The 15768-nt window shown below is 42.9% G+C and overlaps 1 protein-coding gene across 1 annotated transcript; it reads left to right on the top strand.

The window, feature by feature from the left end:
* Window positions 1-3388: 3388 nt before the first annotated feature.
* Window positions 3389-13851, top strand: SVIP (small VCP interacting protein). The gene is made up of 4 exons (XM_063437359.1): window positions 3389-3628; window positions 7958-8008; window positions 11074-11190; window positions 13333-13851. Exons 1-4 carry the CDS (start codon window positions 3566-3568, stop codon window positions 13345-13347), a joined length of 246 nt encoding a protein of 81 aa, XP_063293429.1. The 5' UTR covers window positions 3389-3565; the 3' UTR covers window positions 13348-13851.
* The last annotated feature ends 1917 nt before the right edge of the window (window positions 13852-15768 follow it).

The following is a 15768-nucleotide window of genomic DNA, read 5'->3' as shown; positions in this document are numbered from 1 at the left end:
GAGGTCCTGGCACCTCTACCTCTGGAAGCCTTATTGGAAGAGGAGTGAGAGAAGGACTTCCACGAAGAGTTCCTGGAAAACTCCCTTCCGGGCTTGTAGCTTCTACTGTCCCGAAAGGACCGATCCTTAAATCGCCTGGTTTTCCAGGAGGAGGAAAAACCCTTTCTGCTGACTTGTGGAAGAAATGCTTTTTTCCCCATCAGCCGCTTTCTGAATGGCATCCTCCAGGATCTTACCAAACAGGAGGTCCCCTTGGAACGGAAGACCACACAAGGATGCTTTGGAGGCATAGTCCGCCCCCCAGGAATGAAGCCATAAAGCCCTTCTGGAGGCCACCGATAGGGCCATACCTTTGGCAATCATGCGAGTGATGTCCAGGGAGGCTTCAGAGCAAAATTCAGTGGCAAGGCTCAAATCCTTGAGACTTCCCAGGAGATGTTCTCTACGGACACCTTGATCAATACCTTCCTCCAAATTAGCGAGCCAAACTCGTAAGGCCCTGGAGAGAGTGGTCAGCGCCACTGCCGGATGAAGGGCGGAGCCTAGCGCCAGATAGGCTTTAATCAGGTCACCATCCATACGCTTTTCCATAGGTTCTCTTAAGTATGCCATGGAGTCTATAGGAAGCGTGGTCTTTTTAGCCATATGGATCACTGCGGCATCAACCTTGGGAACCGAATTCCAAAGGCAGCAGTCCACGGCAGAATAAGGATAAGTCCTTGTGAATTTGTTTTTCAAGGTGGACTTCCTCTCCGGCTTATTCCACTCCTGAAGGATCATGTCCTTTATAGAGGAATGCACAGGGAACGTCGGTCTATTAGGTTTCAGATCCTCAAAAAACCTGTCAGCCTCTCTCAATTCAGACTTTTCTTCCGTGAGGCTAAGAGTGTCTCTGAGGAGGTTAATAAGCCGATCTACAGATTTAGAGTCCAGAGACCTGGAGGCATAGTCCGCCTCCTCCTCCCCCTCATCAGAGACCTCCCACAGGTCCGGATCCTCCTCAGAGCTGGAAGACTGAGGTTCCGCTCTGCGTCTCTTAGGAGGGCCACCACATCCCGTGGTAGACTTAAAGCCCTCAGCAATTGCACGGGAAATCCAGAGCTTAAGATCATCCTGCGGTGAAGTCTTACTGGGGACATTAGCCGCTTCCGACAAGCATTCCCTGCAGAGGTTCCTTCCAGGTGGAGCAGGTGATGAGCAATTAATGCATTTATTGGACTTTTCCCTTGATTTCCTCGCTGGGGAATCCATATGCTTGCTGGGGCTGAAATAAAGCCATATATGACATATATTACAGGCTTAGTTAGGCACTCTTTTTAACAACCCCCCCCCCCAATAGAAAAAATTGAATGGCTCACCTATGTTTTCTAGAGAGGGATCTTGCAGAGGCAGAGGGGGAATCCATACTACAAGGGAGAACCAAAGGGAAATTCAACACACAATACCTAACCAAAAGGTCAGAGCAGACTGACCAGCAAGAGAAAATATAACAACCCCAAACAAGAAATATCAGGAATCCTACCTTATAATGACACAAAGACCTCCAGGCAGCCAAGAAACAGCAAAGGGCGAACTGCAGGGGAGCCAGGAACGAGATCGCCGAACAGCTGATGCAGCGCACGATCAGACAGTCAGAATCTGCCTGTTTAAATAGAGCCGGGGAAAACCATCCGGTCCGCGCATGCGCAGACCGCTGGAACGCACGCCGTGCGTTCCAAACGCTCGCGGCCACGGAAATCACTTCCGGGTTCGCCGGATCCGGCCGCGAGCACCAGCCTGTCTGCTGAAACGCAAACTGTCCCAGCCTGCGACGCCCAAACCCCCAGGAAGCCCCAGGCAGTCGGGGAATAGCCCCATGGGCCAGAAGGCATAGCCACCAATCCAGGAGACCCCACATGGAACCGGACAACACACCAAGCCACAGGTAGGAGCACTCCAGGGCCCCACAGTATGGATTCAAAGAACTGCCAGAAATAGGTGCGGGGGGGGGGGGATATTTCGGACCCCAATTAAGAGGGGCAAGCTGATAACAAGGGGAATTTTTAAGGAAGACCAACGCCATCAGGCAAATAGAAATCCAGTGTCTCCCTCAGAACACCTAAATCCCACGTAGCGGTTCAGTACTTACACAGAACCTGACCCAGTTAGTCCTGCCCATGCAAGCTGTTTACTGGGGCCTTCAAATGAAGAGAGGCTGAACTTCATTTGGAACGAACCCACGACAAACGCAGGAAGGTGGCCATAAAAGAAAAAGTTAAAAGTCCTGTAGAACTTGCTAAGGACAGGAAAAAAGACTGTGGTGTAAGGGGAGGAGGGACTCTTTATACCTATCAGTCTAATTAATTAATCTAATTAATTCCTGTCCTGTGACTGCTAAGGGAGGAGCTACCCATAAGTGATGCTGCCATGATTAGCCAGGAATAGCTGATTATGTAACCTTTAGTAATTGTTTTTCTGCACTGGGTAAAGCCGAGCTTGACAAATCCGGGGTGGCCAAAATAAGTGGGATAATGGGCTTCTGCAGGTGTGGGATATTGTTGGGGTACATATAGATAATGGGGTGCTGCAGGCACTGGGATATTATTAGGATACATATAGATAATGGGGTACAGCAGGCAGTGGGGTATTGTTGGAGTACATATAGATGATGGGCTGCTGCAGGTAGTGGGATATTGGGGTACATATAGATAATGGGGTGCTGCAGGTAGTGGGATATTGTTGGGGTACATATAGATAATGGGGTGCTGCAGGTAGTGGGATATTGTTGGGGTACATATAGATAATGGGGTGCTGCAGGTAGTGGGATATTGTTGGGGTACATATAGATAATGGGGTGCTGCAGGCAGTGGGGTATTGTTGGGGTTCATATAGATAATGGGGTGCTGCAGGTAGTGGGATATTGTTGGGGTGCTGCAGGCAGTGGGGTATTGTTGGGGTTCATATAGATAATGGGGTGTTGCAGGTAGTGGGATATTGTTGGGGTGCTGGAGGCAGTGGGATATTGTTGGGGTTTATATAGACAATGGGGTGCTGCAGGCAGTGGGATATTATTGGGGTGCTGCAGGCAGTGGGGTATTGGGGTTCATATAGGTAATGGGGTGCTGCAGGTAGTGGGATATTGCTGGGGTACACATAGATAATGGGGTGCTGCAGGTAGTGGGATATTGCTGGGGTACATATAGATAATGGGGTGCAGGAATTCAGATAATGGGACACATTTAGATAAGGGGCTGCATGTCATGGCATACCTCCCAACATTGTAGAAAGAGGGACTTGGGCTAAAAGCAGGGACTGTCCCTGTAAAATAGGGACACTTGGGAGCTATGGATAATTGCAAGCTGGTCACGTGACGTCATGTACTATATGAAAGGGGTTTTACCATATGTTTATAGAATAAAGTGACGTCATGCAGAGCGCTAAACACCAGAGCCAGCAGCCCTGGCAGGGTGTGTAGCGCTCGCTCTGCCTCCTGGTTATTACTCTCCATTCACAGCGGGCGGTGTCCGGCGGTGGGCGTGTCCTGTGGCACTGGGTGTGTCTCCCTGTAATCAGATCCTGTGCACAGATGGGGCTGTGTCTGCCCTGCCTGGGGGGCGCTGCTGATGATGTGGTAGAGACCCCCGACCCTGTGAGTAGGTTACCCTAAATAAAACAACATGCACAAGCCGTAACATCTCTATCAGCCCCTGTCTGCTAGTTACCCCACCCCCCTCTATCTGCTAGTTACCCCATCCCTCCTATATCTGCCATCTGTTAATTACCCCACCTCCTCTCTATCTGCTAATTACCCCATCCCACTGTATATATCTGCCCTCTGCTAGTTACCCTATCCCCCTATATCTGCCATCTGCTAATTACCCCACCCCCTCTCTATCTGCTAGTTACCCCATCCCCCCTATATCTGCCCTCTGCTAGTTACCCCATACCCCCCTATATATGCCCTCTGCTAGTTACCCTATCCCCCCTATATCTGCCCTCTGCTAGTTACCCCATCCCCCTATATCTGCCATCTGCTAATTACCCCACCCCCTCTCTATCTGCTAGTTACCCCATCCCCCCTATATCTGCCCTCTGCTAGTTACCCCATCCCCCCTATATCTGCCCTCTGCTAGTTACCCCATCCCCCCTATATCTGCCCTCTGCTAGTTACCCCATACCCCCCTATATCTGCCCTCTGCTAGTTACCCCATTCTCCCTATATCTGCCCTCTGTTAGTTACCCCATCCCCCCTATATCTGCCCTCTAGTAATTACCCCACCCCCTATATCTGCCATCTGCTAGTTACCCCACCCACTGTATATATCTGCCCTCTTCTACCCCATCCCCCTATAACTGCCCTCTGCTAGTTACTACACTCCTTGTGCTCACAGGTTAGAACTAGAAATATTCTCAAAATGCGTTCTGCTTTCTGACATTTTGTTCTAGAATCTGATATTTACTGTGGATTTTTCAGCAATTTACTTTTTTATTGAATAACCCTGATAGTGTTTTTGCTCAGTATTTAATTGTTTTGTATTCAGAGAGCTGAGTCAGGGGATCTCTCTACACAGACACAATGTGCCCTGTACTAAGCTCAGTCCAGATACATGCAGCTCCAGGCATGCTGGGTTTGCAGGAGTGCGATGAGATTTATTATTGGGTTCTTACTATTGGTTCTTATTCACTAAGTGGTGAGCAGACAATATGTTCATCACTCCGACTTATTCACTTTTCTCCAAACTGCAGGCTAAAATATCCAAATTGCAACTATACGTGAACTTCAGAATTTTGTTAAACTCTGTTATGTTTGCCTAATTCAGAGTTCAGTGAATAAATCACTGTTATTTTGAATATTGAAATACAAGCAGGCTTTAAGCAGAGAAAAAGCACACATTGGCTAAAATGTATTTAATGTGAAAAATGTTCAGTATAGGCACCATAACAATTTTATCACGGTGACAGGAGGTCTCTGGTGACAGCATACGTTTTAGGAATTAAAATATTAACAAACAATTTAACCCCAAAGTGTTGAGTCCAGTGCTGATTATCTCTGCCCCTGTCTTTAAACTTTTGTCCAAAACATGAATCTGGAAGCCTTTGTCAGACGCACCACTGAGAGAGCATCAGTTCTAAGTCATTTGCTCCCCAATTCATGAAACGGCTTGAGAAACATCCATATTTTTTTTTTTCATGAATAGGGTCTCTGGCATATCATAGCCCAGCCCCGACTGGTGGTGTGGCTAGGGCAGAGATTACTCACTTCCTTCTAGCCATATCGATTCATACCAGCAATTGGTGCTGTGATAGGCTGTAAGTTTCCAGCTGACACTAGCAACCAATCACAGCTCCCCATTGCTGTTCATATCACTACTTCCTCATTAGCCCAAGCAGCACAGAAGGGGATGGGGCTGCTGGGGACTCTTGTTTAGCGCTAAAACATGGGTCCTCAAACTACGGCCTGAACACGGCCCCAGCACTCAGGGCCACCCGATGGGCCCTGTATCTTCAGGGGCCCGGGCAGCTCAGCGCCCCCCTGCAATAGCGCGACCGGACCCCTTTAAAAAATGTGCAGCCGCAAGGTAGTGCTGGGAGGAAGTGTCTATCACTTCCTCCCAGCTACCTCCGCGTGGGAGGCAAGAGAGGCACAGCCAGGCCGCGAGTAGGGAAGAGCCACACCGACTCCCATCAGCCACAGCCTTCCTCCTGCAAAAAAGTGTGACAATTTAGCTGTGTGTATGTATGTCTCTGTGTATGTATGCCTGTATGTATGTGTTTGTATGCATGTATGTGTATGTCAGTATGTGTGTCTGTATGTATTTAGGTATGTATCTACCTGTGTATGAGTGTATGTATGTCAGTATGTGTTTGTATGTGTATGTGAATGTGTGTGTGTGTGTGTATGTATCTATCTGTGTCTGTCTGTGTGTATGTATGTATGAATGCATGCATGCATGTCAGTATGTGTATGTATGTCTGTGTTTATGTCAGTGTGTTTGTATGTATGTATTTCAGTATGTATGTATCTGTCTGTGTCTGTGTGTATGTATGTTAGTGTGTCTGTGTGTATGTATGCCTGTATATATGTATGTAGGCATGTCAGTATGTATGTCTGTGTGTATGTATGTCAGTATGTATCTGTCTGTATGTGTCAATATGTATGCATGTCAGTATGTGTATGTATGTCTGTTTATGTATGTCAGTATGTGTCTATCTGTATGTCTGTGTATGTATGTACTTCAGTATGTGTGTGTGTGTGTGTGTGTCAGTGTGTTTGTATGTATGTGTTTCTGTATGTATGTGTGTGTATGCATTTATATCATTATGTATCTGTCTGTATGTATGTATCTGTCTGTGTCTGTCTGTATGTATGTCAGTATGTGTCTATCTATCTGTATGTATGTCAGTGTGCGTATCTGTATGTATGTCAGTATGTATATGTTTGTATGTATGTCCTTATGCGTGTTTGTGTCTGTAAGTATGTTAGTATGTGTGTCTGTAAATGTCTATGTGTCTGTTTCACTATATATAGGAATTTGTTTTAAAAAAATGTAAAACTATAGTCATGCCCCCAGCAGTGTCTGAGGGACCGTGAACTGGCCCCCTGTTTAAAAAGTTTGAGGACCCATGCACTAGAACATTAAAAGCAGTATAACACTGAATGGATGGACAGCGTGAGGGGACTGCAGACACTATAACCACCTTAATAAGATTAAACAGTTATGGTGCTCACAGTGTCTATTTAATTGTTTTAACCCGTAAAGGTAAGCCTGTGTCAGGCAACTCCTGGCACCATAACAACTCCATTCTGACGCCCAGAGAATTTTTTTTAAATAAACCTCCAGACAGGAAGTAACCCAATTTGTTTATTTTATTTTATGCATGACATATTGGTAAAACAACATCTTAAGTGAGAAGTAAAACCCCTTTAGCCACTTACCTGAATCCAGCGCCGATGTCCCTCGGCGCTCGGTCAGACTCTGCCCACGTTCCTCCCCCGATGGCCTCGCACGCATTAGACCTCCCCATAGGAAAGCGTTATTCATCCGTGAGGACGTCCAGCGTAATTTCAGTGCGATTTACTCACTGAGAATCGCGGAAGTGACCTCTAGTGGTATGTTTTCAGCTGCAGGGTTAAAACTAGAGGGACCTGGCATCCAGACCACTTCATTGAGCTGAAGGGGTCTGGGTGCCTATAGTGGTCCTGTTTTAAATTCTTGAGAATTCTCAATTTATTGAATAAGAAAGGCATGGCATAATGGAATGGACTGCAGTATGCAAGGCATTCTGGGAGGGAAACACAAAAAGTGTCAGACTTTAGAGCAGACAGAATAGTACTGTAAAAGAAAACTGAAAGCACACACCCATCATAGCTAACTATAACTTAGGCTAATTATTGCACCCCAAACGTGAGGCTGTCTACCCTAGTGATCACTGACAATCGGAAAAAAAAGCTAAAGACCCTGCTAAAAAGAGCCATCAACTAATTAAAAAGAGAATAAAGATCGATCTGATCAAATGTACGTTGCTGGCTTTGTGGGAGAATAAACATATTAACCATATATAACACACGGCAATGTTTCAGATTCCAAATACCTTTTAGTGAACAACCCTATGATATTTCCATTCTCGCTGCAATGTCCTCGACACAAAATCCAGCATTTCATGTAATGTAAAAATCAGACTATATTTTATTATATTTATAAGACAGAGAAAATCTCTGTCACACGGCAATAAGAGGATGGGAACTCACTTTCACTTAGTCTTAAATTACACGGCATTGCAACTTATATGGGAGACAGACAATTACAGCCCCTACCCCTTCAGCCTAAAAATCTAATTCTCCTATCAACATCCTAAGTGTTTGTGGGAGCTCCAACAAAAACAAAATCAGACTTGTCGTCCTGTCCTATTTGTCAATAATTTTTCCTGTTTTTATTTGCTAATAATTGTGATATTTTGTGTGTTTTGTATTTTCCAGGATTTGAAAAGGAGACAGCTAGCTGAAGCTGCAGAGAGAAGGCAACAGGAAGTATGAATTTTACATGTTACATTTCCATAGTTCTATATATCCGTCAATCATTTAGAACTTTTTCACTGGAGAAATGGTGCCTCGCTCTTGATGAATGCAATGGAGACAAGACGACACCTGGTCTAATCGTATCATGCTTACAGGACTACACACATTTTTGCCAATTTTTTTTTTACCTTAAAGGATCACTATAGGGTCAGGAACACAAACATGTATTCCTGACCCTATAGTGTTAACACCACCATCTAGCCCCCCTGGGCCCCTCATGCCTCCATAAATATTGCAAAAATCTTACTGTATTCAAGCCTGAAGCTGTAAATATGCATGCTGTTAGACTCAGAAAAACGAGCAGTCTGCTGACATGTAGTAGCCTGATCCAATCACAGTGCTTTCCCATACGTCTGGTTGAGACTGACAAAGAAGCAGATCAGGGGCAGAGCCAGCATGATTCAAACACAGCCCTGGCCATAGTGATGAATTGAATCAATGAATCTCTATGAGGAAAGTTCAGTGTCTGCATGCAGAGGGAGGAGATACTGAATCACAGGATGCTATGCACAGTGCTGGCCTGTCCTCTGGTTCACTCTGAGTGACTGCAACTGGAGGTGTTCCTAGATTTCAATGTAAACACTGTATTTTCTCAGAAAAGACAGTGTTTACATGAGAGAGGCTGCAGGGAGCTATAGTTCTCACCTGAACAACCTCATTAAGCTGAAGTTGTTCAGGTGACTATAGTCTCCCTTTAACTCCACTTCCATTGTCTTCTGACAGGAAGTGTTCTTTGTTTACTTAAAGCAGTGGTTCTCAAACCAGTCCCCATGGCCCACCAACAGTCCAGGATTTCTATATTTCTGTTTTATTCCAATGGGGATACTAACAAAACTTGGACTGTTGGTGGGTCTTGAGGACTGGTTTGAGAACCACTGACTTAAAGGGATGCTCCAGAGCCTTTTTTTACTTTTACAGTTCAGTAGTTATGCTACCAATGAAAACATGCATGTTTTGGAGGGTATATGAAAAAAACAGCTTGCAAAAGCTGCAGACTTGCTGTCTGCAGCCTTTGTTAGCCATGCCCCTTTTTTTCCGCAGGGAATATTCAATTCAGAGGTTTCCATTGAGCAGGAACCGTGAACGGAAGGGATTGTGACTTTCCTATGCTACTCAATGAGCAGTAATACAGCTCATTTAGAAAGGGGGAAGGCAGTCACGCTCTGGTTCAGTATGCCTGCCACTTCCGTTGGCTCCGTGGAGTGGAAGAAAACCACCATTCTTGTCTGATTAACAGCCAGAGAGGTGTTTCTGCCTCTAATTATAAAACTGCAGATGTCTATTGAAATTGGCAGTTTTATAAACTGTCAAAACCATGATTGACTCTATACATGTACTATACCACTTTAAGCAAGCTGAGGGAGGGGAGTGCTACTTCAATGCGTTATGTATATACAATGCATTAATAAAATATACTTGTAAAAATACATGGTAAAACGATAAAAAAAACTAAAAACTTATATTTTAAGTTAATGCATTTGATGAAATGTCCCAGGCTTTGCTGCTTCTGCAGTGAGCCCCTGCCAAATTAGGACGCTTATCCCATAAGCACTGCCTTTCCTGGTACAGCCATGAATTCTAGATTGTGCAGTACAATTGTCAACTTTCTACTGTAGAATCTAAATGCTGAACTTGACCTCTCAGAAACCTGCCGTAACATCATGTACAATAGTAACAGCACCCTACAGGTTTAGTTTATAAAATAAATGGATAAATGTATTAAAAAACAAACAAAACACCCAGGATGACACATTGTAACATAACATATAAGAGTGCCTGGACTGCAGCTCTAAATATGTTCCTCCTGTCCCCTATTTCTGTAGCATTGGGGATTTATAAAAATTAACTGTGCCCCTCTGGCTCACATCTTGTTGCCTCCAAGTTAGTAGGTGGTGCACTTTGCCCTTTACTTCCATTCGTCTCACTATGTTTATATCTCTCTTGCTTGGGTATTCTGACTCCTCTTATATTGAAACTTGTGCCCCCATTATTATGGGAACAGTTAAAGGCTAGTTCCCTGTTGCCTACTTCAGTGTGTGTAAAATATATATACCGTATTTATTCGAGTATAACGCGCATATTTCTTTACCTATTTTTAATTTAAAATTAGGGGTGCGCGTTATACTCGAATAAATATAACTCCCAGGAACGCCGGGCTCATTACAAGCCCGGCGGTCCTGGGGGGGCGGGCATCAAGCGTTTACTCACCTCCGTGCAGCTCCTCCAGCTTCCCAGTGTAAATCTCGCGAGACCCGCGGCCAGCTCTGACGCTCTGACGTCGTCAGAGCTGGCCGCGGGTCTCGCAAGATTTACACTGGGAAGCTGGAGGAGCTGCACGGAGGTGAGTAAACGCTTGATGCCCGCCCCCCCAGGACCGCCGGGCTTGTAATGAGCCCGGCGGTCGGTATTATCGAGCACCAACTCGAATATTTATTCGAGTATAACAAGCACCCTAATTTTAGATTAAAAATCGGTATAAAATTTTATACCGATTTTTAATCGAAAATTAGGGGTGCGCGTTATACACGTGTGCGCGTTATACTCGAATAAATACGGTACATGCATACCACGTCCAAATAACTCTCTCCTTCCTCTATTTCTTCTGTTTCCAATAACTTTAACCATTTAAAGCTAGCAAAATTTACCTCTTTTGTTTTTTAATGTTCACATTAAAAGATTACCTTCCGCTATAGTGGTTATGGTGCCCAGAGAGCTCTTACCCAGGTCCCTACCAGTTGTTCAGGATCTTCTATGGCCAGTGATGTGCATCTGGCTTCTGCAGAGATAAAACCATTTTAGTAGTTACAAGATTATTGGTTGAATTCATCCAGCTGCCAAAATAACTTTACGATATATATATATATATATTTTTTTTCTTTTCATTGAAAATCATTCACAATAAATGCCCATTAAGTACACTTGTCCCTATTTTATAGATTGCATCTTAAAGTAGGGTAGTTTATCTATATTGCCTTTCTAATATTCTTACGGTGTTCCTCATGTTGTGTCCCTTAAAGTCATCCTCTCGAGGAGTTAAGAACCCTTCTTCAGTAGATCAAAAAAAGAAGAAGAAAGAGGAAATGGAGAGATTGACTACTAATTTGGAACCTCCTGGGACTGGTGGTGGACTGAGGGTAGGTTACTATATATGATTGATTTTTCTCTTGCAAAATTACATATTTTCACTTTTTTTTTATTTTTTTTATTGTAATTATTTTTTTTTGTGGTTAGATTTTAGATTTGCCCATTTTGGGTTAAGAAATGTAATTTTTTCACTTGCTTTGGACATTGCTTATGCTAATGCTTTCATATTAGAAGGATACATAGCCTGAGAACAGTTTAACAATTAAAGGTAAGACAGCATTGGGGGTCTACAGCCACCATAACTACTTCATTGAGTTTAAGTTGTTTTGGTGCCCGGAGTATCCCTAAAACTAAAACCAGACTCATTGTAAGTTATTTGGCACATTTTGGACTCATTCAGAAATAAATCTAATTGTGATGTTATATGAATTGTGCAAACATTTTATCCTCAAAGGAACTCTATAGTCACCTAAATTACTTTAGCTAAATAAAGCAGTTTTAGTGTATAGGTCATTCCCCTGCAATTTCACTGCTCAATTCACTGTCATTTAGGAGTTAAATCACTTTGTTTCTGTTTATGCAGCCCTAGCCACACCTCCCCTGGCTATGATTGACAGAGCCTGCATGAAAAAAAAACTGGTTTCACTTTCAAACAGATCTACTTTACCTTAAATAATTGTATCTCAATCTCTAAATTGAACTTTAATCACATACAGGAGGCTCTTGAAGGGTCTAGCAAGCTATTAACATAGCAGGGGATAAGAAAATCTTAATTAAACAGAACTTGCAATAAAGAAAGCCTAAATAGGGCTCTCTTTACAGGAAGTGTTTATGGAAGGCTGTGCAAGTCACATGCAGGGAGGTGTGACTAGGGTTCATAAACAAAGGGATTTAACTCTAAATGGCAGAGGATTGAGCAGTGAGGCTGCAGGGGCATGTTCTATACACCAAAACTGTTGTTCAGGTGACTATAGTGTCCCTTTAAATGATTCAGACTTGGTGCTCAATGACCTAAAGTAGCCACTAGATGGGGCTGATAAGCTGAGCAGTTTTTCAAGAAAGAAGTCTTGAGCTAAACCCATTGTGTAGAGATATACCGGCTTGTGTGCTCTTTAAACAGGAATTATATAACTAAAAGTGGACTGAGTGGACAATTAACAAGTTAAATTCTACTCCGTAATCCTGCAGTTCTGTCACCCAATGTGTACAGGGTCTGGGCAGCAGGGTGTGTGAAGCTTCCATCACTGCTAGCTCATGTATAGGCTGGTGAGATTGTGTTCTTTAACTGTTTGCATTCTGTCCTTTAAAAGTATCCCTGAACTTTTCCCACTCCCCATACCTGTGACCTATTCTTCTGCCTTCAACTTGCTAAAAAACATAAAAATCTGAGGTTCCCTTAGCTTGCAACATCATAATGATTTATTTTATTTCCTTAATATTAGATTATCTGTCCAAATATGTGCACAGCATGAGCCTGTACATGTGTTAATGCCGTGTAGTCTGTCTGCAAGCATGGGAGTATCAGAGGAGTTTGCCCTTCCCTTTTGGTGTTGCTTAATTGCCATCGACTGTATTCTCAGTGGACAGTAGGTGGCAGACAAGCACAAACTTACAAAAACTACAGAATCCCAAGTGATTTTTATTGATAATCTGCTAAGAATTGTGGTTTCCTGAATGGCCCTGGTAACCTACTCTCTTTTGCCTATTCAAAACGACCTTTGGACCTTTAGCGTTTTTACATTAGGATGTACATTAAGAAAATAGACTTGACAATGGGATTAATATTGGATGTAGCGGTATATATCTGACCACAAGAAGTTATTTGTGTGTTTTCCTCAAAGAAAGAATGGTGTAGATGCGTGTGTTTTCAGATGTGTTCCTTTTGCATATCACTGTAAATTTGCTAAATATTTATTGTACTGAAACATTATTTGGCCAATTTAAAGAAAACGTGTATTTATTGCTTAGCGCTTTTGCTGTTTTTTTTCTCTCCTTGTTTTGTATTGATTTTTTATTTATTTTTTTCTGTGTCGGAATAAACAGTTGTCATGTTACCGTTATGCAAATACCTTTCTCTGGGTTTAATGTAGAAAGGATTCTAAATTCTCTGTAAACTGCAGATGTTGATATAATTTGTTTAGTAAGCCATATTATTTATAGTAGTCCTTATCACATTGATCTTGTCTTTCCAGTGGCAAGTTGGTTAACAGCATCTTGGTTAATAAGAAGCGGATTTCACGTGGAAAATCACCATTTTTGGCTTTTGCTGTTTACTCGTGTGGACGTGGACAGTAGGCAGTATGTGGTTAAGGATACCAATCTATTCATTGCTTGGGGTTCCTGCACCTGACGAATGTGATTGAAGAGATGCTCGGTTGCTTGTGTTAACCTAAAGCTCAGATTTGCTTAAATAAAAGGGTAACCCAAAGTTTAAGGAAGTGAGTGTCTTGAGGCATTCCTCGTTAAAGAAAGCATCTAATTTATGTGTTGTACACTGAGAAAAAAAAAATAATATATATAAAATAATAGTGAAGTGTTAACTTTTTGTTGCTGCATGTATTTAACTAAGAGTTACAATTGTGTGAGGAGTCTAGTATAAATTCTGCTGCTTTGGAATCTGCTGTCAATCTAGAGAAAACAAAATGATATGAACACTAAGGTAAAGTCTGTAAATATCTCACATTAATGACAATAAATTTATATATATTAAACTCTGTAATATTCCTTTATTGCCATAGTCACACAGGCTGAAAAGAGACCTGCATCCATCAAGCTCAACCTTCCTCACATCTGTTTTTGCAGTTGATCCAAATGAAGGCAAAAATGATGGCCTTCCACTTTATGAAAACTCCTCCTTCTCGACCCCAGAATGGCAGTCGTATATCTCCTTGGATCAAGAAGCTATTACCTCACTAATTAAAAATGTTATCCCTGAATATTATTTTTTTGCAAGTATTCATCCAGTTGCAGTTTAAATATCTGTACAGACTCTGATAAAACAATCTCTTCAGGCAGAGAGTTCCACATCCTTATTATTCTTAATGTAAAACCCATTTGCTTTGCTTTAGACTAAATCTCCTTTCTTCTAGTCTAAATGTGTCCTATGTATAGTCCTGTTTATGAATAGATTTCCAGACAGTGATTTGTATTGGTCTCCAATATATTTATATAATGCCATCATATCCCCTCTGAGGTGCCATTTTCTAAACTGGTTTAAATTTAACATTTCTTCATAACTAAAATGTTCCATCCCTTTTATTAATTTTGTAATCCGTCTTTGCTCTTTTTCTTGTGCCATAATATCCTTCTTTAGAACAGGTGCCCAAAATGGCACATCTTCAAGGTGTACTCTTGCCATTGAGCTATAAAGAGTCAAAATTATATTTTCATCCTGAGGATGAAGGCCCCTTTTTATACATGAATATACCTCACTGGACTTAGCAACTGCTGATTGACATTGCACATTGTTGTCTACTTTATTGTATATAATTCCCAAATCCTTCTCGTGTGCGGTTATCCATAATTCACTACCGTTTAGGGCATGGGTCATCAACCTGGTCCCTACTGCCCAGTAGTGGACGTTTCAGGATTCCAGGTGGGCGGTAAGGATTTTCTAATTTTGAGAGATTGTGCGTGCGAGCCAGCGGTACCCCTGCGACTGGGTACCGCCATCACCACCTGCCCAGGGGCCGCCGTCCAAGGGGTCCTTCAGGTGGCCCATGCTGTCATGGCCACCCGATGTATATGGATTGTAAGGGGACCCCGGTCAGCGCTGGGCGCTTTAACAGCGCGACTGGGCCCCCTGTGATTACATCACAGAGCTGTGAGGAAGTGACTGCACGTCACTCCTCCCAGCTAACACACAGACCGCGCGGGACGAAGACCAGGGAGTCAGAGTAGGAACTCTGACTCCCATCAACCTGAGCCACCACTGGACCCCAGGGAAAGTCACCCTCTTGCTCCTAAAAGGTAGGAAACAGGAGGATGACTAAAATATTATGTGTTTGTTTGTGTATGTGTCTTTGTATGTGTGTGTCTTGTATGTGTCTGGATGTATGTGTGTCTTGTGTCTGTCTATATGTGTGTATGTATGCGTGTGTGTATGTAACTTAAAGGAACACTATAGTCACCTAAATTACTTTAGCTAAATAAAGCAGTTTTAGTGTATAGATCATTCCCCTGCAATTTCACTGCTCAATTCACTGTCATTTAGGAGTTAAATAACTTTGTTTCTGTTTCTGCAGCCCTAGCCACACCTCCCCTGGCTATGATTGACAGAGCCTGCATGAAAAAAAACTGGTTTAACTTTCAAACAGATGTACTTTACCTGAAATAACTGTATCTCAATCTCTAAATTGAACATTAATCACATACAGGAGGCTCTTGCAAGGTCTAGCAAGCTATTAACATAGCAGGGGATAAGAAAATCTTAATTAAACAGAACTTGCAATAAGGAAAGCCTAAATAGGGCTCTCTTTACAGGAAGTGTTTATGGAAGGCTGTGCAAGTCACATGCAGGGAGGTGTGACTAGGGTTCATAAACAAAGGGATTTGACTCCTAAATGGCAGAGGATTGAGCAGTGAGGCTGCAGGGGCATGTTCTATACACCAAAACTGCTTCATTAAGT

Source organism: Pelobates fuscus, chromosome 12 (genome assembly GCF_036172605.1).
Source record: "Pelobates fuscus isolate aPelFus1 chromosome 12, aPelFus1.pri, whole genome shotgun sequence".
In the NCBI taxonomy this organism is placed as follows: domain Eukaryota; kingdom Metazoa; phylum Chordata; class Amphibia; order Anura; family Pelobatidae; genus Pelobates; species Pelobates fuscus.
This window is presented reverse-complemented; position numbering and strand designations above follow the sequence as displayed.